At 51.3% G+C, this 27,645-nt stretch overlaps 7 protein-coding genes across 7 annotated transcripts; 5 read left to right on the top strand and 2 right to left on the bottom strand.

Moving 5' to 3' along the window:
- Positions 1-301: 301 nt before the first annotated feature.
- CGCS363_v005775 (uncharacterized protein) lies at positions 302-1,132 on the top strand (the record flags this gene model as incomplete). The annotated part of the gene is made up of 1 exon (XM_036637624.1): positions 302-1,132. The coding sequence occupies one exon, from the start codon at positions 302-304 to the stop codon at positions 1,130-1,132; it is 831 nt and encodes a 276-aa protein (XP_036498567.1).
- A 6,748-nt stretch (positions 1,133-7,880) lies between these two features.
- On the top strand, positions 7,881-9,216 carry CGCS363_v005774 (uncharacterized protein; the record flags this gene model as incomplete). The annotated part of the gene is made up of 4 exons (XM_036637623.1): positions 7,881-7,955; positions 8,015-8,774; positions 8,829-9,152; positions 9,209-9,216. 4 exons carry the CDS (start codon positions 7,881-7,883, stop codon positions 9,214-9,216), a joined length of 1,167 nt encoding a protein of 388 aa, XP_036498568.1.
- Positions 9,217-10,278: 1,062 nt separating this feature from the next.
- dotC-6 (Efflux pump dotC) lies at positions 10,279-12,452 on the bottom strand (the record flags this gene model as incomplete). Its single annotated transcript, XM_036637622.1, has 9 exons — positions 10,279-10,588; positions 10,651-10,704; positions 10,760-10,825; positions 10,878-11,235; positions 11,284-11,483; positions 11,557-11,732; positions 11,786-12,035; positions 12,086-12,219; positions 12,276-12,452. The coding sequence occupies 9 exons, from the start codon at positions 12,450-12,452 to the stop codon at positions 10,279-10,281; spliced, it is 1,725 nt and encodes a 574-aa protein (XP_036498569.1).
- Positions 12,453-13,691: 1,239 nt separating this feature from the next.
- Positions 13,692-15,564, top strand: cysM-0 (Cysteine synthase B; the record flags this gene model as incomplete). The annotated part of the gene is made up of 5 exons (XM_036637621.1): positions 13,692-14,077; positions 14,161-14,284; positions 14,336-14,426; positions 14,482-14,903; positions 14,968-15,564. 5 exons carry the CDS (start codon positions 13,692-13,694, stop codon positions 15,562-15,564), a joined length of 1,620 nt encoding a protein of 539 aa, XP_036498570.1.
- Positions 15,565-17,069: 1,505 nt separating this feature from the next.
- On the top strand, positions 17,070-18,643 carry SANT (S-antigen protein; the record flags this gene model as incomplete). The annotated part of the gene is made up of 3 exons (XM_036637620.1): positions 17,070-17,138; positions 17,214-18,164; positions 18,242-18,643. 3 exons carry the CDS (start codon positions 17,070-17,072, stop codon positions 18,641-18,643), a joined length of 1,422 nt encoding a protein of 473 aa, XP_036498571.1.
- Positions 18,644-18,875: 232 nt separating this feature from the next.
- FUM6-1 (Bifunctional cytochrome P450/NADPH--P450 reductase) lies at positions 18,876-22,393 on the bottom strand (the record flags this gene model as incomplete). The annotated part of the gene is made up of 6 exons (XM_036637619.1): positions 18,876-20,296; positions 20,353-20,845; positions 20,908-21,763; positions 21,813-22,092; positions 22,180-22,260; positions 22,315-22,393. 6 exons carry the CDS (start codon positions 22,391-22,393, stop codon positions 18,876-18,878), a joined length of 3,210 nt encoding a protein of 1,069 aa, XP_036498572.1.
- Positions 22,394-24,052: 1,659 nt separating this feature from the next.
- Positions 24,053-26,455, top strand: FUM8 (Aminotransferase FUM8; the record flags this gene model as incomplete). Its single annotated transcript, XM_036637618.1, has 2 exons — positions 24,053-24,822; positions 24,880-26,455. 2 exons carry the CDS (start codon positions 24,053-24,055, stop codon positions 26,453-26,455), a joined length of 2,346 nt encoding a protein of 781 aa, XP_036497626.1.
- Between the last annotated feature and the right edge of the window lie 1,190 nt (positions 26,456-27,645).

Below are 27,645 nucleotides of genomic sequence, written 5' to 3'. Positions count from 1 at the left end.
ACTGCTGTATAGATTGTGCCCTGTTACTTACAGTTTGCCGCTGGTCAGTACATGTCCGTGGTTTATTATATCAGATACATCGAGAAAGACGCCGGGCGACGACGACGATACAATGGCGCCCAGAATATCGAATCTACAGCTATCGACGATCGCGATGATACTGCCATTCGAAGACCAAAAGACCCACGAGCTGGCAAGTATCGTTGGCTGTACCGAACGAACGATTCGACGACATAGATCACGACGTAATATCACTGGCGAAGTGCAGAGATATAAGAGGTGCCGCCAGAGTCGACAAAAGATGGAAATATGGCATCGTACAGAGCTTCTTGAACTACTGCAGTACCGCAGCGATCTATCTCTTGAAGAGATGCAAGATTTCCTATTTGAAGCCTTCGAGATCCAGATCAGTCGTTCTGCAATCAGTCGACAGTTAAACTCAGCTGGCTGGACGAACAAGAAGTCCAAGATTATTGCTGCTCAGCGAAGTGACGAACTACGATACGAGTACTTGTACCGTATACGACGATATCGCCCCGACCAGCTGGTATTCGTCGACGAATCCGGCGTCAATAAGGATACTGGGATACGGAGGACTGGATGGGCGCCGAAAGGGCTTGCTGCGTTTCGAACTGCAGAGATTGATCGGTTTCAGAACTCTCGCGTACAGATCCTGCCAGCCCTCACGTTGAGCGGTATCCTACACTTGACTACGTATTATGGTACGACTGACGGCGATGGGTTCTTTCGTTGGCTACAGGAGTGCCTTATCCCGAAATGTGGGCGTTTTCCAGAGCCAAACTCTGTCATCGTTATGGATAACCTCTCCTGCCATCGTATACCTGAAATCGAGGGTTTATGCCGGGTATCAGGTGTCCATCTCGAGTTTCTGCCTCCGTATTCACCAGACTTCAACCCCATCGAAGAGTACTTCGGCGATCTAAAGCGATACATCAGGAAGACGTATTCGAAGTGGAACAACGATGAGAATGACACTCGGGATTTCATGGAATATCTACGTGACTGCGCTATGGAGATTGGGTATCGTCTACCCCAGATCGAGGGCCATTTCCGCCATTCGTTCGTCAACTTTGATGGGACAGAGCATATATTTGACGATATCGAACTATAAAAGGGAGGATTTGCTGCCAATATTGAACATCAGCAAGCAATCCAAATTTTCATCGTGCGTTCGCGCGCAATAGATCTTAATCGTGTCGTCATATGATGGTCAATCATCAAATCCATGATTGTAGCCAACAAGATTGCCAAAAGGTTAGCCACAAGCGCACCAGAACACAAAAAATATACCGTCGTCCATTGTTTTCGTCGGTAGCTACGTATACATATCAATTTTGCCTGTATAACGGCTGAAACGCGTTGTTGATGCTTGTGACGATGATTTGTGATGATGACACGTCATCACGATCAGAGACTTCAACCATAGTCAGAGACTTCAACTGCCCCTAACCAGTATCGGGATGGACCGAAGTGTATTGTTTGCAGATCCAAAATAACAGTAATTCTATTGCTTTTATACGTATAGAGCGGCAGTGTTGAATCTACGGCTATGGGTAGACTTTTCCGTGGTTGAACACGTCATGCAAAAAAATCGCGCATACAGTCAAACTTCACACCACTCTTGCTGTATCACTCTTCTTCGTTATCCTCCTCCGAGTAATACGTCTCTGTTGACGACGTATCACTCGAGATTTCAATCTGATTGTCCTCATCGCCTTGCTCGATTTCGTCTTGTTCGATCTGTAACTGCGTGGGCAGCATCTGCGACGCTGACAGCAGTGGTGACGAAACGAAACCAAAGAGTTCCGAAACGCCTACAAAGTTAGCCATATTCGACAGTAAACAGCTCTATATACACTCACCACGTCGACCAACTTCAACTGGCGTACCACGGATCTCTTGCTCGATGGATTGACGTGGCACTAGGGCGTCGATATGTCGGGATGACCCCAACTCGCCTGAAACTAGCGCCGCAGAGTTTTCAACTGGCGCCGCCGCCGTCCCTCCTGGCAATCCAGCGTATATTCTTGTATAAACATCTCCTTCTGACTCTCGATGGTTTGAATGAAGTTCAGAGTGAGATACCACGTCGGAGAGGGCGTCAGACTGCCCTCCGTAGTAGGCGCTGTTGTCTATGAAGGATTTGATCGAGTTCCTGACATCTTCGGTAAGATCTTGAGTAAAACCCTGTTCAGTAAACCAAATATCTGGTAACTTGCGAATTGCCCGCAAGCTACTGTCTACTGATCGCAGTTTCTGTAGCTTCTTTCTGAACCCTTCGTCGACGTTATATCGCTTGCCGCGGACGGATATAAACCACTTGATGAAGCTGGCCACTTGATCTAGAGCTTTTCGAGGCGAATCCGGTACCACTGGCGAGGACGAACGAATCGGGAGTGCGATACTTGGTTGACGAGTGCTTGGAAGGTTCAATGGCGGAAGAGTTGGCAACGAATACTGTGAGATGTTCGCATATGGCCAATATGCCGGCGGCGGCGGCGCCGGCGGCGGCAGCTGTACGTATGGGTTAGGATATTGAAGATGACGATCTGGCGCCCCCGCGTTGCCGTATATATTGACGATGGCGTTGCTGTTGGCGTTGGTTAGGCCAGATCTTGACCCTGATGATGGAAGTGCGGCATTTTCAGCCTTCTCTTCCGTCATCACTGTCGTCTCCTGGTTATCATCAACCTCCACGATATTCTTACTTCTCTTGCCCTGGCGTTTCTGATCCTCTATAAACTGGTCGTGAAGAATCTCACCAAGCAGTTCTTTAGGTGGTTCCATATTGTCAACGCCAGCCTGTCCAGTCATAATAGCCTTCGCCCACTTCTCTATATGGTGAGATTTGATCTTGTAGTGCTTCTGGCCTAGTATATAGCACCAGTTGAACTTCTCGTCGCCCGAACTATTCTTACATCTCTGGTACTCTGGGCAGATGTGCGTACGGAGAAGTTGTCTGTGCATACCCTCCTTCCGACGCTCGACGTTTGCAGGATCGTTAGCCTCACGATCGATCGCCTCTTGCATGCCGGCTGAAACGCCTGCTCGGCCACCTTTTCGAGGCGTTCGTACGCCAGTCACTATACCACCAGAGATTGGTACGGCGCTGTATTGCCACTTGACGGTGAGGTGGACTTCACCCCTCTCTTCAGCTTGTTCAAGAGAGGGGACAATATCAACCCATGGAATACTTGGCCAAGTGACCCCTCCAGTAGACGGATAGACCCGAGTGAAGATTGGTGTTGGTTTAGATGCGTTGGTGGGCTTCCTCCAAGCAACGACAACAGCGATATTGGCCTTCTTCACAATATACGAGTGAGCCACTTCTGCCTCAAGTTGGGCGCCGCTGTCTGCCTCCCAGTCTCTACTATTCGCATCTAATACAGGAGCAATACTGAATCTGTTATACGCGATGCTCTCGATGGTTAGATCGAGAACAGGTAAACCGTTACCCTTGAGCGCTGGGCCACGGGTAACCTGGATTTGTAGCAGAGTTGGTTCCTCGTTACCCATATCGTCCTCCTCTTCAAATACATCGTGGAACGACATAAACGTATCATCAGCGCTATGGCGAGGGGCCGTAGGCGTATCGTCCGCAAATCGAGTGGTTTGACGAGGGGTTGGGTTAACTGGGGTCGAGTCTGGTCGAAACGGTGGCATCGACGAAGGCAGAGTACTTCGGAGCCGGATCGTATGCGGCGGATCCTTCTTTCGCTTCCTCTGCGTTGTCGTTGCTTTTTGGCGAGAGGACGCTTTTGGAGCTCTTCGTGATGACGGAGGGGCTATAAGTACACGCTTTCTTCGCGATGTAGACTCAGCCGCCACCAAATCATTAGTCTCGGGTCCAGCCTCGGCGACGATAACCTCCTCGGCGGCCTCCTCGGCGGCCTCTTCGGCGGCGGCAGCCCGGCGAGCCCTCTCGGCGGGCGTAACGATCCTGATCGACGGCGAGGCAGAGCGTTGAGGAGGATCTCTGGCGGCGTCCTGTGCCAGTTGTTGTATACGTCGTTGTTTCCGCGTACCGTTGGCGATGGGTGACGGACGATGCCCAGAAGGGTCATCATCCGCCTGCCGAGCCGCGCGGCGGCGTTTAGGAGGCATCACGATGCCCTCAGATAATGAGATTCAATAGAAATAGATCAATTGAAGCCATCAGAATAGGTCAATTGCCGTACTACGAATATCTACGTGGCGTTGGGCAAATTTTCATGTATATACAGGGATTATGCGTGCGTAATTTCGGCAAAAAGGGGGGGCGGACGCTGTCAACGCAACGGAGTGTAAGGGATGACAGAAATTGCCTCCCGCGAGCTGTTATCCCAGACCCTCAATTTCGACGATCTTCACAAATGCCACCTACCCGTGGGTTTGAGAACACCACCCCCTCCCTCCTCCCCAAAGAAACTCATGAGCGTCTTTGGCCATTCAGTCTTCTTACTTGGACCCGAATTCTTTGAGCGACTGAGCGAAACTTCTAAATCATTATTTTCACCATCATTTCACTAAGATTTTGAAGATGAAGCCCCAGACCTCATCCAAGTACCAGGAGCTTCACGGCGAGCAAGAGATGTCTGACTTCCAACCGGAGCCGAGAACGTCTTTTGAGTCCTCGGAAACCCCATTCCTTGGCTTGCAGGACGTAGACTCGCTGGAGCGTAGCTCTGCTTCTGTGACAACAGTTTGGAAGACAGCGGTGCGGACAATTCTTGTTCTCCTTCTTTCGATTAGCTGTTTCATTGCCGGATACTTGTCCCGCCCGGGCTCTTTGGACGAAGAAGCATGTCTTGACACTGCTTGGGGTAAGTCCAGAGAGTGAAAACGACACATGCAACAGCTAATAGATTTTGCTCTTGTCAGACGAGGTGCGCGGCGCCATGTCTTTCAAGACTGTCGAATTCAATCCCAGATTTACTGGGCCGCCATCCCCTTATATGGGCCCCCCAACACCTGAAGTCGACCGGCTTTGGTATGATCTCTCTGAGCGTATGCAGACATCCTCCGGCTAGAATAGTTCCGAAAAGCTACTTGTGCTGACGCTACTTCAAGTCCGTAACTTTGGCGTTGATCGAGATACGCTGGCGAAGATGAACCGAACCAAGGGTGCTGTTGAGTTTCCAGGGACGAAACGTTTTCAAGTCGGCATGGAAGCATTTCATCAGCTCCACTGCTTGGTAAGTATTCAGTTCAGCGCATGAAGCTGAGAGGCTGCTTATTGTCTTCTTCAGAATTATCTTCGGATGTACTCATATCGAGATCACTATGAGAAGGTGGATTTTGATATGATCGCAGAGACGCCAGAAGAGCGACGAGATCACAAGGATCATTGCGTTGAAGTTCTGCGACAAAAGTTGATGTGCAATCCTGTTCGTGACAAAAATCTTTAACCCTAAGCTTATGAAGGTCAAGGTATTGAAAAAGAAACACTGACACATCACAGGATCTAAATGTATATTCGTACCACTGGGTCAACAGACATGAGGTCCCTTGGGGTAACCTTTACACGAGCCATAGATGCGTAGACTGGAACAGGTTCTATAAATGGTCTCAGGAAAACATTGATGGCTCAACACCGCTGTCAAAGCCTGATAACTCTGAGGTATGGGACTAGGAGATGCGTGAAAGTAGACCCGCCATTGGTAGATATGTGAGGATCGCCACGCCTGCTCGTTTGAACCACAGTCAGGAAGATTGTATTCAGACCTCAAACGGCTGTAAAGTAAATTCAGTACCTCCAACACGAATTTAGTGAACAAATGCAGTAATCTATGCTACGAGGGCATTCCCTTACTTCCTCGTTCAAGAATGTTGACCCTCATAAAATACTACGTCTGAATTTCTCGGGGTCTACTACGGTCCCGTGATAATTTTGCACTCAGAAGCCGCGCGAAATCTCAAGCGTAGAAAAGAAATAAGAATAAAAACCAAAAGGTCTCTGAACCCCCGTGGTCGTTTGGCACAAATGACGGACTGGGTGACTTCGACCCTGACCCTAGTATGCAGCCTTTTCTGGCAGCTTCCCTCCAACAGCTAATAAGTTACGTATACATGATGACAAAAGCCTTATGGTGTTGGTGCATGGATGGATCGGGTAAGGTTCCTGCGGTTGCTGTCTTGCTGTCTTGCTGTCTTGCATCGCATAAACAGGGATGTGATACGAAGTCAAAGGGAAAGTATTGGCTAGTGAACGACAGAACTTACGTTTCCCCTCCCACAGCCAGCACGTTCGTTATATCATTAGCTTTAAAATGGTTGGTAATCTGAAATGGCCAAGCAGGGCCCAAACAAGTATCAGTGCCTGATCAGGCCAAGTAACGTGCGGGCGTAAAGTTCGGAGCAAGCTCGCATGTAGTCCTAAGTCGCACAGGGAACCGAAGAGGTTGCTCAAACAGATATCGGACGCAATGGCGTGATGAGGCACTGCGCAGCGCATATAAATAGCCAGTCGTGTCTTTGCTTTGCTCCAGCAGCCTCTGGATTATCGATAACATCACTGGAAAGTGTCTTACTCGAGCATTGTCTGCTTTTCATCCACCTCCCGCTTGCCACATAGAAATCATTCATAACTCCCAAGCTCCTCCTCCACTGCATCATGAAGCTCAGCACGTCTCTTGCAGTCGCCATCCTGGCGTACACTGGCCTAGCTGCCCCAGTCTCTAAGGTATTTGATCCTTTTCCGCGAGACGTCCCTTGAGAACGAGACACAAGACACTAAGACTCGTATTCGATCTAGGACCTGAAGATAGTTGCTGGTAATGACAACAACGTCGATGCTGCTGCTACTCGCACCGGCTGGTACTACATCAAGGCACGTGATGGAGGTTCCACTGAAGGCAATGGGAACAATGTGGATGCCGCCGCGACTAGGACTGGATGGTACTACATAAAGGACAGGCGTGATGGCGTCGCAGAAATCGAGAGCTCCGACAACAACGTGGACGCCGCTGCCACTCGGACCGGCTGGTATTATATCAAGGACAAGCGCGGTGGCGGCGCTGTCACGGAGGCCCCGGATAACAATGTTGACGCTGCGGCGACTCGCACTGGGTGGTACTACATTAAGAACCGCGAGGCTGACGGCGAAGCCATTGAGGAGACCAAATAAACAGGTCTTCCTGGTCTTCGGATGCCGCGTGCAATCGTGCCTGAAAGCGCTTGAGGAGAGATAGGAGCATTGTGATTGGCCAGGTCGTTCTGAAGCTGGACGAAGAGGTCTTGCATAGCACAATTTTCTCCGTAATAATACGTATAGAATCTGTCTCATCAATCTGAGATCGCTTTCACTATTTCATGACAATGCGCCAGTTCAGTGGCCGCGTTCATAAAAATTCCACACGCTACGACGCTCCCCAGAAAATTAAAATGGGAAATTCGGATAGATCGGCGCCTAATTGCCCTTCACTGGCCTATTCTTGTCCAGCGTTTTCTTGTGCCAACATGAAGTTACAGGCAAAGTGGCGCCGATTGATGCAAGGGACTTTAGGAGCTTTGAACAACGGGCGACCAGCGTCTGGGTCTTCTTGGTCGCCGGGGTCAATCTGCGCTAATGGCACGATGGCGGGGATGATCTTTAGTTCCCCACCGGTATCATACGTCAACGGGATCTTTAGTGCTACTTGCCCCTTTAGGCAAGTGTTTGACAAATAAGCCCACGGATGTAAATTAATCATCCCGTTATCAAAACTTTGATCGGAAGTCACTCTGCGCCATGAAGTACATCGGGCTGGAGATACCCAACACCGTGAAGCCTATAAGTAGACATTGACTGCCATGAAAGAGACACAAACTACCAACCTCCTATACAATATCTGACGTCGATTTGCCTCTACATTGTTTTCTGCTCTTAATACGACCTGATCATGAGTGTCAACCAAGAAGGATACGAGCTCCGACTTCAAGTTGTGCAACAAATTCTTGCACAATTTGGCTTGAAGGTAAGCCTTTCCCATGATTGGTGTCGTCTCTTGACTAAAACCATCGTCGATACTTCTAGTCTACAAAAGTCACTCCGGTCGCCTACGTCGAGCATAGCCCATTCCATTTCAATAACTTCATCTACAAGATCGACCTGGCTCAGCCGGCATTCCCCAATTCTTTCCCTGGAAAACAGCCAGGAACGTCGGCTGCCCCTGCAGAAGGCATCGCCACTTTAGCAGTTCGCCTGAGTAACGCACGCGCCGAAGGCTTGAACAACACAAACAGAGTGGAGAACGAAGTGGGTGCACAATACCTGGCTCGGAAGTCCCTTGAAGCTGCCGGCCTAGCTCCTGTTGTTCCTGCCGTGTATGCGTGGTCACCTTGCCGATACCTCGAGGTTCCTAATGAAAACGGGTTTGGATGGTTTGTGAGCGAGTTCAAAGACGGCGAAGACTTGGACAGCCACTTTTCCTCCCTTTCAATTGCCAACAAGAAGGAAGTGATTGGGCAGATTGCCGACTTGTTCGCCGCCATTCAACGTGCTCAAATTCCAGAGGGAGTGACTGGCTTTGGCGCTCTTACGTTTGACGCCCATGGCAATTTGGTCAGCGGCGAAATGCCGTTATTGACCGGAGGGCCATGGCAGTCGTACGCTGAGGCGTGGAAACAAAGGTTGCAGTCTGAACTCCGGAACGCTGAGAAAAGTCAGCTCCTCCGAGGATGGGAAGATGAAGGCCTCAGGAAAGAACTAGATCAGTTCTTGGAGAGTAGGGGCGTCGAGAAGTTGCTCACTGGAGTGGATATCAACCAAAGGACGCTGGTTCACGGTGACTTCAGTACGTCCCAATCTTCTTCCTATGGCTAACTTGCCAATTGACTGACATGCCTAGCCATGAACAATATGCTTTTCGACAGCACTACCAAACGTGTAACCTCAGTGTTGGACTTTGACTGGTCGTGCGTGACGCATCCTGGTGAAGAATTCTTCTCCGGGCTGTGGGATTTAGGTGGAGGCTTTGATGATAGAACGGAAGACATCCAAGGCTCGATTCTGACTGGGAATTTTGACACCACCCATGAATTCGCATCTGGGCAAGATGCTGAGAAGTGGGAAGTGGCAAAGGCCTGGAATGAAGCTGCTTCTCGACGAGGGATCTTGAGGCCGAGTTCTATTCGAGGAATGGAGAATCTTCTGGCTCTGAAGGATCTAGAAGGTATGCTATGTCCATTCGCGTTGAGTAATGAACACATGCTCCGGCGAGCTTCAGAGCTGGATAAGTGTCAGCAGAAGGAGGACCTAGAAGAAAAGATCCGTGCGTGGCTAAAGGTGCATCAAATTTAAGATTTTAGAGTTGTAGTGCATTATTACGAATACATAAGGTGTTGTGTTAATTTAACAGGCTGGTTGATATAACTAGAAATAATGTAAAGTAGAAGCTTTAATAGTAATAAATCTAGCATTATTAGCTCCTATTATAGCCTCTAGCTAGCTATTATGAATTTTACTTAGAATCTATATTACAACTATAAAGTTCAGCCTTGATTCTGGTTCCCCGTATGGTCTAGCACGGATTTCCCCGGATTAGAACCGTGGTCGGCCGTGCCACCCTCCAGAAAAGATCTTTGGCGACAAGATACGTGTCGTATCAATTGGAATTCGGATTTCATACACCTTACAACCAGGTCAATTGACCCATGTAAGGTGGGTTCGCCTCTGGACTGGTTACACACTGTCAATAATCTTGTTGTCCCAATGGCATTCCCTCTTCCGCTGGAAACTCTTCCGGGCATCTCAGAAGAAGGAGACCCATGGGTCCGGGAATTGAAAGAAAGATTTGTAAAGCTGAACGTTATAAAGTCCACGTTTTAGCTTGCAAGGTCCCCATCTCCACATCTATTGCTGCGGCCAAACCCGGTCGCACTATTCACTTTGATGGACAATTGGATAAGGCTTCTGTATTGAACACATACATCGTGGCCGCAAGGGACTTCTCGGGCAGATCTGGGCTTAAGATCAACCGGGGCCTAGATTATCAAGAGGCAAGGCTGGCATCATGCCTGCCGCTAAAATAAAAGGGCAATGAGTATCAACATTGGGCCGGTCAGAATCATAAACTAATTCCATGCATCTTGCTCTGGCAATGTCTGGTATTTCAATTAAATAGAACGAATAAACGGAAACATCCCCATGTGGTATGATATCACGAACCACCGAGATTGTACTAGAATAAAAATATATCGTTGTGAAGCTTAATGACCCTGCATCCAATGAGGATTAGGCGAGTAAGCCATTCACATCAAGAATGCAACTCAAATTTCACCAAGTTGGTTAGTTAACTACTAAGATTCGGTCTTTTCGTCTTCCGTCCTCTTGCGTGCAGCGTCCTTCAAATCCTTGTCGTCAGGTCGGCTCAACTCTACTTGTGGCATCAGGAAGAATGCAACAAAAAATGCCACTGAAGCAAGCCCAGCCATGGCGAGGAATATGATGCGGAATGCTTTTCGATAACCTGGCAGAAGGACAGCTCTTGCCTGATCTGCGTCGGCTTGAGACATTTCTGACAGGACATGCTGGGGATTGGCAAGAAGTCTTCTGGCTTCATCATCTGCCAGACCAAGACCAGCGATGCTTGCTGACAAGATATTGTTACTAATTAGTTTCATTAGCCATCAGGTAAGCAAGAAGAGAGCCATCAGAATAGAGATACTTACATGAGTGTACCCGAGATTGCCAAACCAATCGTGCTTCCAAGGTTTCTGATAAAACTAAAAACAATGTGAGTATGCAACAGCATGCGATTCATAACGCATCATGACTTACTTGCGGAACGAGGTTACTACGGCCATGTCTCTGCGGCTAACGCCTGCTTGGATCGCAATCAAGGCGCTGTCGGAAATTTCAGCGAAGCCCAGGGTACGACACATCGGAAAAGACTTACGGCTGAAGAGTATTGCCAACACCAGCTCCAATGAGTAAGGAGTACCCTACTTGTTTGCCAACACTGGAGTTTTCATCCAGGGTAGACATCAGACCGACGCCTACAGCCCACATTACCCAACCGAGGAGAATGCATTCCCTGTATCGACCGATCTTATGAACAACGAGACCAGACAATGTGCTGAATAAGGTCTGTGTCAGAGTGACGGGAAGCAACATAGCGCCGGCTTTGGTTGCTGAGTAGTTGTACGCCAGTTGATAGAAGGCTGGGATGTAGTAGACCTGCACAACGAAGTTCCAGCCGTTGATAGCCATGGTAATACAGGCGCCGTTGACGATCTTAGACTTGAAAATATGCACTAAAGCTAGTCAGCGAAGATATTTCACGACGAAGGACAGTCACCTACAAGGAACGAGTGGGAACTTGGCCCCCTTCCACTGCCACATCACAAAAGCAACGCAGACGACGAAGCCAACAACAATTGTGGCTATGACATGCGCCGAGTTCCATGGGTACTCGCCGCCACCCCATGTCAGACCAAGCATCAGAACTGAAGTGCCAGCCAAAGCTAAGCCACTGCCGACGAAGTCCACTGCCTTGAGCTTCCTGGATTCGCACGGACGTGAGCGACCCTTCACAACAATGGACAAAAGGAAGGGTGACGCAATGAAGAACTCACATTTTCCAATCTCCTTCCACCTTTCTCAGTGGCATAAAGAAGATGACACAAACAGTGCACAGTAGGGTCAGAGGCATGTTGAGACGGAAGATCCATCTCCAGGAGTCTCGTGACTGCGAAGCTAAAGCACCGCCAATAACAGGACCAATACCGTTGGCAATCGCCACAACTGCTCCCTGGAGAGGTTGTTAGCAAGGAAGAATATCTACGCGTAGGTTTTGTTGCTTACCAGAATTCCCTGATACTTTCCTCGTTCTCTCAGGGGAACTACGTCACTGACAATCATCTGTGCCACAGTCATGAGCCCACCGCCACCAATACCGGTCCATGCTCGAAATACGATGAGCTGGGTACCGGTCGCTGCAACGGAAGAGGCTAGAGATCCAGTGAAGAATATCGCAAGACCAATCAAAAGGATAAATTTGCGAGACCAAATGTCAGACAACCGACCATACAGCAGTTGACCTGTAGTCGATGTTCTAACCTTGGAATTAGCGGTTGATGACGCCTTCGTAAGATCGAAACCCACATGAAATAGCCACTTGCAATCCAAGCGGTCTGGTTGCTAGAGTTGAGAGCATTGCCGATGATGTTCAAACTGGCGGCCAATGTCGTCTGGTCCATGAGGGCCACCAGATCAACGGTGGCACAAGCCAGGAAGATCTAAGCGTCGCAAAGCCATCAGCATAGTTCTCGAGTATTCTCTGCAATCAACTTACCGTAATGATTGTTCTTGGCCGCACATAATTCGTCTGCTCATTGAAGACATGAACGGTGCTCTTCTCTTCGTCAGACTGATTCAGCGTCTTGCTGCCATTGTCCGAGTTGGATTGTTCCATCGCCGAATTCCTCGGGTCGTCTGAAGCGAGGACTCCGCTCGGCTGTTCTTCCTTCATGATGAGGGATATTTTTGGCGACAAACTTGGAAGCTGATCATTCAAAGCATGAGCCGAAGAATATTTCGCATGCAGCGGCTGGAATCAAAGCAAAAGAGCACAGGAAATTGAAGTAGGAAAACACGGCCGGGATCGGTGCCAAACATCGGAGACCGAACGCTGGCCATCCGGGTAATCGGCCAAATAAGCATTCTCGCTACTGCTTGACGTTCTAGGGCCATTGAGAGGACAGAGACCCTTGTTTCCTGCCCTTAGACTGCCGGCCGCCAAGTCTGAACTATTGTTGAATCCTACGATCGTCATCGCGGTAAGTGGAGGCAACCCCCGGTCTAGAGGGTCTGATGCGCTGGGCAATTGACAGGGATTAGGACGGAAACAAGAACCCTTGCGGGTTGCTCCCGTGAAACAAGCTCAACTGGGGAACCTCCCGAAAAACCAGCTCAAACTCTCTCTCTTAGAGCGTTCAACTACAGGGCTTTCATATAACATCGTCGAATCAGCCGACTCCAAAAATGCCCCCCGCGGCTACGCGGCATCTTTGCGATAATTTGCGTCTGAAGCTATGAATTGCGCACGACACTCGACGTTGCAACCTTCTCATAATAGATCACCAGGAAAAAATTAGCGACGCGGCCCCCCCTGGCTGACCGACATGAGCGTTGCATGGTGCCATCGAGACGCCGCAGGCTCGCAGCCGACCTTGATGAGTGCTGCGTCGATCAATCCTCTTCAACGCCGCGTTTCGTGATGTCGACATGCTTAAAGCTCGGTGTTAGTTTCGGGATCACAAGCCAATCATGCTCAGAATGGACGCAAACCCCAGGCCCTAAAGAAGGACGGAGAAGCCCGCCCAAATACTAGCGCAAGTAATCGGTTCTCCAGCCTGCCGTAACGGGCGTCATTTGACACGTTTCGAGACTCCATCGTCAGAGTTATGTCGATTTCACGCATGTTTATCCCATGTCAAAGTGAGAACATTTACGGCAAATGTAACCCCACGGAGGGGTTTCCCCGATTCTCTTGTTCATCCGGTGTCGATGTGACTTCAGCTCGTGCGTCAGCCTACTTTGTGCGCCCTAGTGCGTACCAAGAATGCTGAATCTCTGCAGCAGTTGATCTTGCAGGTATAAATCTCCTTGTGCCAGACTTTCGTTATCAGATTCCTTCAACCAGATACCCGGGCAGGATCAATAACTTTATTCTTACTACTCCAAACGACTTGAGAGTAGGTCTTTAATCATGGCAGAGGTCAACCATCTTAACGTTTATAAAGGTCCTGACGCCGTCAAGGACTATTTCAACCCGGATATTGCTCCTCCTCTACCCCTTGTCGAGATCCCCGATTGTCTCAACCCATACCGCAACGATGGAGTCCGAATTTACGCCAAGATGATGTCGATGCATCCCGCCAACAACGTCAAGGCTATGCCAGCACTGAACCTGCTCCAGAATGGTGTTGTGCCTGGCAAGACCGAGACGGTGGTTGAGTATAGTTCCGGATCGACGGTCATCTCGATGTCATTGATTTCAAGAGTCTACTACGGAAACTCGGATGTTAGAGCATACCTCAGCAACAAGACAAGCCAGGCGAAACTGAGGTTGATGCAATTCTTCGGACTGGATATGTAAGTCACAAACCGCTTTCCCTTAATTACGCACTTCCAGGGATCACCACAGACCAGCTTAGCTAACTCGGTGCCTTTCCCAGTACTTTGTTCGGCGGCCCATCACAACCCGAACCTGCAGACCCCAGAGGCGGTATTCGAGCGGCGAAGGATATTGGCGAGAAGTCAGAAACGGCCATGAACCCGAACCAATATGAGAACGACGATGTGAGTGGTCAGAGGATGGCTTGCTCAGTTCACGACTGACGAATTTTGTAGAACTGGAAGTCACATATCCGTTGGACCGGTCCTCAAATCCTCAGACAGCTGCCTGAAATCAACCTTATCTGCGCCGGCATGGGAACTTCTGGTAGGTCAAACCTTTGAATACGAAACCACACTTCGAACTGACATCCAACTTCCAGGAACCATGACCGGTCTCGGAACGTACTTCAAGGACAACAAGCCTTCTGTGTATCGTCTTGGTGTTTGCACAGCTGCTGGCGACCGCGTGCCGGGCCCGCGCTCATACGCACTTCTCCAGCCCGTGGAATTCCCGTGGAGAGCTGCTGTCGACCACATTGAGCACGTTGGATCGCATGACTCCTACTCATACTCTCTCAACCTCACTAGGGAGGGCATCGTCTGCGGCCCTTCTTCTGGGTTCAATCTCAAGGGGCTCTTCCAGTTCCTCGACCAGCGCAAGGCTGCCGGCACGTTGAGCGAGCTTGCCGGCGAGAATGGCGAGATTCACTGCGTCTTCGTATGCTGCGACCTTCCATACCAGTACATCGACGAGTATTTCGCCAAGCTAGGCCCTGAACATTTCCCAACGATCCACAACGAGGTGAATACCCAAACTCGCAAGATTGGCGAGCCTCACGGAGTCCACATTGCTAACAGTCGCTCAGAATCTCCAAAAGGTGGACCTTCACCGGTATGATGAGGCATGGGAGAAGGAGCCTGCGGAGGCGTTCATGCACATTCCCGAAAGCGTAATCCCGAACGAGCTCAGCGAGAAGCTGCCGAGCACGCCTCGATATGTGGATACGAGCAGCGCGTCCCTCATCCCGAGGTCCCCCAACACCGTCATCGTTGACTTGAGGCGCCAAGAGGATTATCAGACACATCACATTCCCGAGTCCGAAAATGTTCCCGTTGTGGAGTCGAAGGACTGGGAGCCCTTTTCAGACGCAAAGGTTCTTGAAACCCTGTGGCTCAAATTGGAAGCAACATTCGAAGCGACAAGCGAGGTTGGGAAGAAGATGGAGCAGCATCGCTCAAAGCCGATATTGCTCCTCTGCTACAACGGAAACAACGCGCGGGTTGCCGCCAGCGTTTTGAGAGCGAAGGGCTTCGAGGCAGACTGCGTACGTGGAGGCTTCAGCTCGTTGGATGATTTGCAACAGAACCAGGCTGTTGAGCCTCCGTCCTTGGCTAAGACCAATGGACATGTCCACGTCCAAGAGTTGGTGGCGGGTGAGAAGCCTTACCTTAGGCTAGCATGAGAGCTGAAAAATGGATGGTGAAAAAGAATACGACGAGGTAGAAAAAATACCCAATTGCATGTGAACGTTTTGCTGAATAATTTCCTTTATGGTAATGGTGAGGTCATTATTTGTTCGTGTAACCCTTATCAAGTATGCGCAGTGAAACGATTGAAGTCCTCGAGAGTCTGCTCAAGGACGTTAGATCTTAGTACGGGCAGAATTTACTGTCCTTAAAACCCCTCGTTGTGGGTTATCGTACGAAGCCAAGTCTTTTAGCGTGAGTCATCCGCATGAGGCTAAACGTTGTCGCCCGAGACCCTTGGCGACGTCTCCGCGCTTCCGTCTGGAATGGTGGCTTCATGAGAATGGTGGCAGGTCTCGGGCTGAGCTTTCAGCTAACCTCCTCGGCCAGGGTGTTCTGGAATGAACGCTAGACTTTCATGAGAACAAGCAGGTCCTTGCCTAGCTTTCAAGCTGCAAGTAAGGCTACCAAGGGGGAGGCGCTGGAATCGTTGATTCAATCTCTCACAGCCTATAATCCTTCCCACGCGCCATGATGCCATCCACCGCCCGACATTCTTGATTCCCCGATGGTGCGGAGAACAGCTCCGGCTAGCTACTCGACATGTCTATACGAGACTGGCCGTCAGAAGTGGCAAACGCGATGTTGCAGAGAACATTCCGAGTGACATTCGGGCTGAAGTCCTCATCATGGAAACATCGGACCATGGCAATAACGCGTCTTCCGCGTCAATGTCTGTGTTTATTTCGAGAACGCCTTGCGGCTACTTGCGTGATTTCCTAGTTCCCGCGCGGAGCGAGCTAGCCACGAGGTGTTTTCAACTCCACAAGAGAGCAAGATCGTCAGATCGTGAGACAAGGGAGCAGTCCGGGTGGGACCCGCTTCCCCGGCCGCGCTCCGCTACCTCACCAGCCACCCACACCGGCCGGATGTCGCCGACCCGCATGCCGTGCATGCCCCTTCATCGCAGATGGTTAAGGCTGCGGAGGAAAATCCAAAATTTCAGGAAGCAGGAACCCAAGTGAATGCGTCGGCGGCTGGCTAGGGATATGCTGTCAGGTTCCCTGATCTACAGGGGGAACTCCGTAGATCCTCCGTGAAAGAACCACCAGGACCGTTGAAAACTTGCTTTTTGACTGCCATATTTTCGGGGCAACGTCTGTCTTGCATCCTTCTGTTCTGGAGAAGCGACAGCTCGTGGCTCTGAGTAACGCGCTCAACATTTGCTAGTCGTTTCATCCCACAGGTTTGGAATGTGACGATGTAAGACCAAGTGACTGAGGCGAGACTCTCACAGCTGAACCCAATAGCCTCCCCCAACTACGTGTGAATTGGAGGCTCAGAAAGAAGACTAGAGTTCAACACCGTTTAATTTTTCTATATAAACTGCCTTCGTGGCCCTCTGATCAGTTTCTAAGTAGCTCTTCATCACAACGACCACAGTCATTCACTACCCTAGCTTCAGACCCCAACACCCAAGCGTCACTCGCTCTTCGCTACAATGAAGTACCAAGTCTACCTCGCAGCTGCTGCGGCAGCCTTTGGCGCCGCCGATGCCCAGTGTAACGCAGTAAGTCCACAAACTCAACAATAGAACTCATGTCGTCAGCTTTTCGTCAGCTGGATACACTAACTCAACTGATAGAACAACTGTGCTCGAGCCGTTACGGGAACCCGACTTGGTCCCCAGACTCAAGCTTCCCGCAGGGCCGACTGCTCATCCTTCCAGAGGACTACTATCACCCGCTTTGAGACGACCACCTTCGTCACTGTCACCTCTTCCGCCACTTTTGACGTTACTCGCACATTCGCCCCTTCCACTGTGACCGTCACCACCACCGTCCCGCCAATTATCATCGATCCTTCTTTCTCCATCGGCCTCCCTGAGCCTCCTGTCGTCACCAGCTTCTCGGGCCCTGACCGCCGTGACCTTGAGGGCCGTCAACTGGTTTCCTCGGCTATCTTCCCCCCTGTCCCGTTCTACGCTTCTGCATGCAGCGGTGCGTCTGCTTACCGCTCTGCTTGCTCTTGCTGGGGTATCACTGCCAGCTTCGTCACCAACAGCTTCCCGGGCACCACGACTATCACTATCACCTCGCTTGATATCGATACTATCTCCGTCATTGGAACTGGTGTGACGACCACTACTGTCCGCATCACATCTACCCCAACCAGCTTCGTCTTGCCCTCGTCCACGTCGACTGATGACGACGTTTCCGAGACCGTGGAGCCAACTTCCTCTGAGACTGAGGGCCCCTCTTCTACCGACGCCGAGCCCTCCGTCACCTCTACAGATGAGCCATCGTCTACCGAGACTGACGAGCCTTCTGCCACTTCCAGCGACGAGCCTTCCGCCACTGAGACTGATGAGCCTTCTGCTACCGCCACAGACGAGCCCTCGGCTACTGAGACGGACGAACCCTCTGCCACCGAGACCGATGAGCCCTCGGCCACCGAGACTGATGGACCTTCCGCCACCGAGACTGACGAGCCGGTTCCCTCCACCACCGATGTCTTCCCAACCAGCGTCCTCCCGGACCCCACGACCTTCGCCACCAGCCTTCTTCCCGCGACCTCTGATGAACCCACTCCTACGGTAGGCGAGACCTCGATTGAGATCTCGCTAGAGACCTCGATCACCGGCCCCACGCTGACCATCCTCCCCTAATCTAGTCCTCTGACGTTGAGCCCTCCTCCACCGCCGGCCCTGATATCTGCACAACCTTCGGATCCAGATTCCCGTACACTCCTTCCACGCTCTTGACCTTCTGCTCTTGCAGCTACAGCAACCCCACCTGTGCCGAGGGCACCAGCCAGAACCAGCGCACGCTTCCCCTCATTCTCACCATCGAGATCTGCGCCAACTCCTGCGACCTCTTCGCCAACTGCGTCGCCTTCTCTTACAACGCAGTCACCCTGGAGTGCCGTCTCCTCGACGCCGACGGCTTCGGAACCACCACCGGATCCAGCGATTGGGTCCTGGTCGACCGTACCAGCGGATCTTGCAGCAGGGACACGTGCGAGCCCGGCACGGCCTCCCCCTCGCCTTCGGCTACGCCCTCGACGCTCCCTTAAGCTCCTGACTATGAGCCGACATCATGTTCAGCCTCTTCGGCCTTTTCACACCCACACTCGTTAGCCAAAAGCTGCTTTCTACATCGCTAGATATTTGACTTAGTTGGGGTCTGGGTCTGCAATACATGTCGTCGTTGTCTAAATCATCTCTCTCCAAGTGACTGTCGTGAATGGTAAAGTACCTCCATAATTTTAGTGCACTTTTCTTTTAAATGAAAATACACCATCATGTCTATCGTACAGAACCATTAGTTGAAATCTCGACTACATATCGATTACCCGGGATAGTCTTGTTCCAAGTGTCAATGTCAACGGCAACTGGCTGCCCAGGTTCCATCTCCGCCTCAAGCAGCATTGGTCGCAACACCTCGAACACCGCATCGGCAACTTTCTTTGCACCACATACATAGACGCGTGCTCCATTCTTCCACATTTCTGAAAGTTGGTCCTTGAAGCTTGGCAGCTGATCAACGACGTACTTGTGTGGTGCCCCTCTTACCCGACTGAAGGCGCGGACGACTGTTACCACGCCTTCTTTCTCAAAGTTGTCCAACTCATCACGATACATGTCATCCAGTTCGGGTCCGCGGCAACCAAAGAACAGAATCGCCGGCGCCAAGTAAGCCCCTTCCCGCAGTGCAATTGCGCGGTCCTGGACAAAACCCCTGAAAGGGGCGAGACCTGTGCCTGCTCCTATCATGATCACCGGTGTTGAAGTCCGGCTGTGAATATCAGGGAGAGTGAAGTTGAGTGTCGCGGGCATCAGAGAGATTTTCACCACATCCCCTGGACTCAACGATGCGAGATAGTTTGATGCAACGCCCTTCTCCTCAACGGTATAAGTCAGCGTCGCAAAGCCAGACTTCCAGAAAGGCGAAGACGAGAAAGAGTAGGTTCTAGGGCGCATCTGCGGCAACATGGAGAGAAACAATGTGAGTGAAAGCTTGATGTCGTGAAAGGTCATGAGTAGGTCGACGATGGTAAGACGCTTGTCGCGGATGTCGGAAGTCTTACTCGACAGGGTCCGCAATGTAGCGCGAGTCTCCCCTTTCTCAGCCACTTCTGCCAAGGTTTCGATGCTTCTGGGCGTTGCTGTGCGTGTGAGTTCAAGGTGGCTGGCAAAGAGATCCCAGGCTGTGATGGGCTTGTTGAGAGGCAGGCTGGATGAACGGCCCGATCGAGATGTGATCGTCAGTAAAGCGTCTCCGGTAATGTTGAACCTAGACAAGACTTTCTGGACCAGCTGTGGATCATTCTGGGGCAAAACCTGAAGATGACCGCCGGCTTGGTAGGTGACCCCTTCTGGCAGTCTGAGTTCAAGATGTCGCTTTTGAGGGACAGCTTTCGCTGACAACATGCAAGATTCTTCGACAAATGCTGGTATGAAGCCTTTGCGTACTGTGGGTTGGAATCCATTTCCAAGTTTGACCTCAATATCGACATCAGGGCTTTCCTGATCCACAATTCGCCCATGATTGTCTAGCAGTGCTGGCCAAAGGTGGTTATCGAGCCAGCTTTCGAGCTCAGAGAAGACATCACAGGTCGCAGTATCTGCGGTGCCCAGAGTGGCCAGTCTCTGAGCTCCAGCCGCACCCAACATTGCATCCAGCGCCATTGGCACTTTGAAAAGTGTAGCAGGCCAGTCTCTGTGACCTGAAGGGATGTTCATTAGCACGCGCCACAACAGAGCATCATGAGATTTCGCTCACCACAACCAAAGACGGCGAACCGGACGCCTTTCAAGTCGCCAGCTTGAAGACTCTGGGTCCAAGAAACAAACTTAGTCGCATCCCGCGATGGCAGTCCGTTGTAAGACGCGGTGATCATGATGACTGGGCCATCCGAAGGTAGACTTCCCGCAGCATCGTTCATGGACATCGACTTGGGGGTAAAGCCTCTTCTGGATGCTTCCATGACCAGACGCTGTGCCAATGCTTCACAGGTGCCTGTATCAGATCCGTACAAGACTGTCATCGGGCCTTTTTGAGACAAGACGTGTTGCATAGCCTGTCTTGAAGGCTCTTCGACACCACTCGAGCGAGCCCTTAGGCTTTTTAAGAAGTCAGTCGGCCTCTTGTCGTCTCTCAAGCCGACGCGAACCTTGAACCCGGCTGGCTTGATTGTAAGAAGATGCTTGACCTTGAGCTTGTATCCAGGATCATCCTTCTTGATGTCGAAGTTGCGCAAAAGCATCGCGATAACCTGCAGAAGCCGTGTGTGAGCACCCGTGCCTTTCTCTACCTATTTGTTGCGGTTTTACTCACTAGTTGCGCCTCCTGCCAAGCGAACGCTCTCCCAATGCAACCTCGCATGCCATTACCAAACGGCTTCCAGGCATGTTTTGGAATACTGTCGAGGTTCCTCATCCTGTCTGGTTTGAATTCTTCTGCATCTGCACCCCAAACTGCAGGATCTCTGTGAAGGGTATGCAACAGCACACATAAGGCCTCGCCAGGCTTGACGAGATACTGTCCCCCGATGATCTCATCCTTGAATGGGGTGACATAATACCCAGGCGCAGTCGGCATCAATCTCAATGTCTCCCGGAAGACTGAATCGAGGAAAGGAAGCTGTTGCAGATGCTGGACGTTAATGGGCCCATCTCCAATAACTCGGTCGACTTCCTCACGAGCCTTCCTCATTTCCTCTGGGTGCTCCACAAGATAGTAGATGGAGAAGGACAGGAGACCTGACGTAGTCTCGTGACCTGCGACCAGAAAGGTAATGATGTTGTGAACGATGGCCTCTTCACTCAAGGAATCCCCGGTCTCGGGATCGCGACCATTGAGCATGGCGTTAAGCAAGTCATTGCTCCGATCTTTGGTGGATGACTGACGGCGCTGCGCGATGATCTCGCGGCATGTGCCTTGCATCTGCTCAATGTTCTTCCTGAATCTGGACATTGCTCGTGGTCGAAATAGACTGACAAAGTCTGGGAGGACAGCTTGAAGATCGGCTTCTCCAAGTACGGCAATCATGCTCTCAACAAACGGGTGCGTCTTCTTGTCCAGGTAGAAGCTGTTGAAGCGGTAGTCCATTGAGCACAGCGCTATGGTGTCCAGGGTCAGGCGAGTGAAATCATCAGCGACCTCGATTGGCGCTGAAGGACCAAGACGAGCCCTGGAATTGGTAAGCTGATTGTGGGCGGACGTGGGACCGGATGACTGACCACTTCAGGCAAAGTTGTTCAGAGAGATCATTCATCTCGTCAAACATGCTCCTGATCTTCAAAGGACCAAAGACTGGCATCAAAATCCTGTGCGCGACACCCCAGGTGTGGTTGTTGTGCTGTGCCGTGAAGAGACCATCACCAGCAGCCGCCCGCATGGTCTCAACGCCACTGGTGACGAGCTTGCAGAAGCGAGTCTCATCGGAGACTTCCTCTACTAGTTCGCGGCTTGAGACGGTGATTTCTCTTTTACCAGCAAAGGTTAAGGAGAATATTGGCCCTGATATGAGAAGTCAGGCATCATCTTATTGGTTAAAATGGCCTCCTGCGACAAGGGCGAAGACGACCAAATGCGAAAACCACATACCATGCTTTGCCACGAGACTAATCAGGGAGTCCAAGGGACTGACGAGGTCGATGTCCAAGATGTTTCCTAGAACCGGCAACGCTAATTGTCCAGAGTCAGCATTGAGAGATAGGGTGAGGGATAAGCAGCACTAACGTCGCGGCCCTGGTATTGGTAATATCGTGTCAGGAAAGTTCTTCTTGGTATTGGATTGGATGCTTTGATCTTCTTCCATCGTGTTTGCTTGTATAGAATGAGGATTTTTCAGAGGCAAAGTTTAAGTCGCATCCACGCTCCGGATGTCTTGAAGAAGGAAGACACGCAAGACTTGGCGAACTCCCAAAGGAACATCAAGGGAAAAGTGCGCTGCCTGAAGATTGATGAATCGCGGCGGGCTTCGATGTGTGGTCTAAGCTGCGCAGTCATCCCACGTGGCTGCCGGTATCCGCAGAACGTTCCCAGTGGTTTCTCATGATAATTCCCTCACTTCCTGAATGCATCACTTGACCAGCAAGAGTCAAAAGAAGAAAACTTCTCACCGCTGCATTGCCGATGCCGAAGCGAGGAACCATTGTAACTTTCACGATGCGTACAATGAGGCTCCACGGTGTCGACATGAGATATCCCAGATTGCTGAAGGTTTCATTAGATCATTCGCAGAACTCGACGATACGACCTCAGTGGACTTCGCAAGCCAGAATTGAGTCCGAATCCAGATTTTGCGCCGTGATGACAATGGGGACTGGGTGGTTGGTTGCGCGCGTCTGGGGATCCATCAACGCGTGCGGCTTTTGTGTAAGGGATACAGAGCTGCATTGCATGTTTACACATAATATCCACCAAAGACAAACGAGGAAGGTGGCTGTGCCGTCAAAGACGAGAATAGCTTGGGGGGAAGAAAGGTATCGGTTTGAGGGGTTTTGCCATGTGACAGGTACACTCCCATCATCGTGAAAAGCCTTGTTTACATCCCAGAGGCCTCCAGATACACAACCAGCGTAGCCCACATCCTCAGAGCGGGAAGGGCACATGAGATTAATACCGCATTGCATATGTGCACAACGTCCTTGCCTTAACCCCAGACAAGGGAGTTGAAGGACGAATGGGAGCAGTCCGGGGAGACTAACATGGTCCCAGAAAAAAAGCTTGGTCCATTGCGGGAAGCGCCCGTACGAATCCCAACCCCAACCCACTAACTCCTGAGCTGCCAAGACAAATCCCTCATACAAAACCTCCGCAGATGCTCCCGTTGTACTTATCTAAATCTCCAGAGCTCATGATACTTTCACTCGAACAAATATTGCCCGTCCAACGCTTAACTCCCGCGCAAAACAGCCTTTTTCTTTTCTGGACAACCGCACTATCCCCGTCGAGTCATGCCGTGCGGGCGCAATGCTGTCGCAGCTTCAATGACAGATCTTTCCAAATGTGTCTGAAATCGCTCACGAGGATCCAGTGCAGCAGGCACACTGCTGCATGCGTTCAGTGAAGAGAGAGGAAGCAATGGAAAAAATCACGGAGATTACACAACGGAGCATGGTCTGGATGAGGCGGCTGAACGGGTGATACTCTGTAGACTGGAGGGTCTCGTGCGAGCGCTTACATGTTCCCATGCTGGTGGTCCTCGTGCTCATTCCCTCGTCCCATCACGTTCACCGCCAAGACAACGAGTTGCGATGGGTTGGCCAAGACTGCGGAGTCTAGGATGCAAGTCATCTCGCGACGATTAGAAAAGTCGCCCTGCTTCCATGAGGTCATTCCCAGCTACCCAAGTCGACTCTCTCATTCACTCAACACCCGGATCAACCTCCTATTCTCCCCCTTTTTCAACTTTACCCCTTGCAACTTTCTTGCCTCTTACCAGGGCTGAGTCCTCCTCGCTTGTTGAACTGATATGGGAAACGACAAAGCTGTCACCGTCACCGTAACCGCCGTGGCCGGGGACACAGAACGCCGAAGGACGTTCTCGACCCTGTCAACAAGCACCACCTCGAGCCTTGTCAAGTCGCGCCGTCCACCTCACGTGGGGAGCACTGAGAAAGTGCGCGAGCTCGTCCGACTTGCACTCACTCGTCTCCGTGTTCTTCTCAGCGAACGCAAAGGCACTCGGAAACCCATCTCCCAGAAGGGTCTCTTCGCTTACAACTACGTTGAGCCTCTGTTCAACTGGTGGGGTGCCAACTACCGAGTCCTCCTCACCCAGTGCCTTGGCCGTGTTGAAGCCCGTGACGCATTCGGATCTGCGACCAAGCTGGTGAATGGTGCCTCGCACAACTATGCCGGCTTCTACAAGGCCACCGCCGAAGCCGAGAGGCTGCAGCGTTTGTGCCTCGAGATGCTACCCGTCTCTGAGAGCGACGCAGTTCCCTTCCTCAGAGACGAGACACACCATGCCATTGCCAAGTTTCTCGGTGCCGACTTCTGCTTCACCACGAGCACGGGCTACGGCTCAAATTACATCGCCCTTCCGCCGCTCGTCGACTGCGCTACCGTCGTCATTATGGACGAGAACTGCCACAACTCCATGTTCACTGGTGTGTTTCTTGGGATCTGCCCCAACCTTCGCAAGTTCAAGCACAACAACATGGACCACTTGGAGACGCTGTTGAGCGGGTGTATTGATGCGACGGACAACATCATTGTGGCAATCGAGGGTCTCTACAGGTTTGTACATCTGAACACCATCGTCATGAACTGTTTACTAACTTTAAATGATGACAGCATGGAAGCCGACGTGCCACCTTTGGACGAGATTCAACGCCTGAAGAAGGAATATGGCTTCACATTATACTGCGACGAGGCGCATTCTTTCTTGTCACTCGGCAAGACCGGCCGAGGATGTTTGGAGTACTGGAACGATTACCATCCGGAGAACCCCTTACCTTGGGACCTCATCGACATACGCACTGGCACCCTTTCCAAGGCTGTAGGGGGTATTGGAGGCATAATCGTTGGAAAGGGCCAATTCCAGGAAAGTGTTAGAGAACGCATAGAGAACCTCGACGAACAGGAAAATGCCTCCCTGCCCAGTTCCACCATGGCGCAGACTCTCTGGGTTCTCGGACAGCCTGCCCGAATCAGCCGCAGTCTGCAGCGTTTGGCCAACATCTCTCGCTTCTGCCGGGAAGAACTGGAACGCTTCGGCATCTTTGTTTATGGCGACATTGGTACACCTGTTCTCCCCGTTTACACCGGCAGGCCCAGCGTCTCAGCCAAGCTATCATATGCTCTCCGCTGCGCAGGTCTCCTCGCCACGCCGGTTTGCACTCCGGCCGTCCCCTTCTGGGAAAGCAGAGTCCGCATCAACCTCTCAGCAGATTTCACCGATGAAGAAGTCAACCGCCTCGTCGAGGCAGTCATTCGTGCAGCCGCCAGCGTCGGTATCTGCAGATCCCCGAGCACCGTTCGCTTTCTCTTCAAGACCGACGAAGAATCTTTCACGGTGGAGGAAGATCCCGAAGAGGCGGAGAGGTCGTATGACTGGGTGCGCGGTTTGATCAAGATGGACGCGACGATGGGTCCAACGAGTCAGCAGAGACAGTTATTCGACACCACATGTGGCCCCAGGATTCTTGAGATAGGTCACAAATCTCGCGTGCAGTATGGCATCGGTGCCGGAGGTGCACGCTGGATCTGCGGGACTTTCCCTCCTCACCTCGCAGTTGAGAAGCTCATCGCCAAAGCAACTGGCATGGAGGCGGGCCTGACCTATGCGGATGCATCAATCGGACTCGCATCAACCATCGCTGCACTATCGCGACCGTTGTTGGGATACACCAAGCACTATCTCCTATTTGAGAGGGGCGCAAGCCAATTTGTTCGCGACGGCATCGTGATGGCACCAAAGAAGGATGCACCCACTCTGCTCAGCTACATCGACTTATTCCAGCTCGTGCAGCAAGTCAGAAAGCTTTCGCGCAGCAACCAGAGACTATGTCTCACAGTTTACGTTCGCGTCGGCGAAGACTCGGCTCATCACTTGCTTTCAAACGTTCTTGAGGAGATCGCGACCATCACTGGTCCAGAGTCCTCCATGACCATTCTTCTTCACTGCACCTCTCATTACCTGAACCCAAGGGAGCTCATCTCGTTCCCTTGCAGGTCTAACATCCATGTTCTTGTGTGTGGTTCTTTCAATCGCATCTTTGGTCTGCCGGCGGGTTTCCTTACTGGCCCAGAGAGTCTCATCAGGGAGTTGAGGTATACGAGTAGGGGGTACATGTTTACCACCTCACCACCCCCATTCGTGATGGATATGCTGCGTGCTGCGTTGGAGTGGAACTTGTCGACCGATTAACTTTTTCCTGGGCATCACAAGCGTAGCATTTCATGTTGCTGTCCTTCAGGTTAGGCGTTGAGGCATTCGTGATGTTTTCTAGTCCATCAATTTTATTTTTGGTTTGAGCGCAGTCCACACGTTTCCGAGTCGGTATCGATAGTTGGCGCGAGTATGTCTGAGATTCATAATGATAAGAGGCAGCCTGACGTAGCCACGACCTCCGCAAGTGTAGAAATGCCTGCATGTCACCACATGTACCTTTTGTCTTAACCGCCAGCCAGCCATCAGGCTGTTCCCGTCTCTGGCGAACCACCCGTCACTTATGGCGAACCACCCGTCACTTATGGCGAACCACCCGTCACTTATGGCGAACCACCCGTCACTTTTGGCGACCGTCCCCGTTTCCTTTTTGGCGGACTGATGTTCCAGACAGCAGCTTTCTCTATCCCACGTCTTTACTCGATCTTCAAGACACCAAACTCGTCTCTGTGCCGCATTCTGTCACGTCTACAGCTTTGCACAATGGACAAGGTCTGGTTCAAGCTGCGTCAGACCGACTACCCGCCGCCAACCCCGGAGTCGATGGGTACGGCCAAAGAGACCGGTCCCTTGTGTCTAGGCCATTTCATACCCGACCTCCGTCGGATCGATTTCCCCATCAATCGCGACGAGATTGAACCGTTTCCAGCAAGCATGCGGGTGTTTTCAACCAGCGCGGTTAAGTTCCAGTGGGAGGATACGCGAACATCTGAGCATGGCGGCGCCTTAAGCGGTGGCGCTCCTGTTCTGGCTGCGTTAGGTGCACCGGTTACCGCCAAAGCAGATATCAGTGCAGCTTTCAAGGCCTCCGTTTCAAACTGCGAAGCTTACGACAGGCTCGATACCTACATAGTGCAGGTGAATCCGCTGTACGTCGATGATTGCTTGGAAGGGAACAAGATCTCTCAGTACACGAAGCACAATGCCACATTGGGAACCTGGTCCATGTTTATCATCACCGGAATGAAGATTGCCCGGATAGGTTCGAGGTCGCTGTCCTCGTCTCGCAAGGTTGAGCAGGGATTCGGGGTCGGAGCGTGAGTTCATTATCTTCTGCCGCTTGCCACATAACTCTTCCGCTGTACCGTCGTCCGTTTTCAGGGCTAATAGCTAGGTCTGTATTGTAGAGACCTCGCAGGGATTGCTTCCGCCGACATCGGTACAAACAA

The sequence above is a fragment of the Colletotrichum siamense genome (genome assembly GCF_013390195.1).
Source record: "Colletotrichum siamense strain Cg363 chromosome Unknown KSG_Cg363_contig03, whole genome shotgun sequence".
Lineage (NCBI taxonomy): Eukaryota > Fungi > Ascomycota > Sordariomycetes > Glomerellales > Glomerellaceae > Colletotrichum > Colletotrichum siamense.
This window is presented reverse-complemented; position numbering and strand designations above follow the sequence as displayed.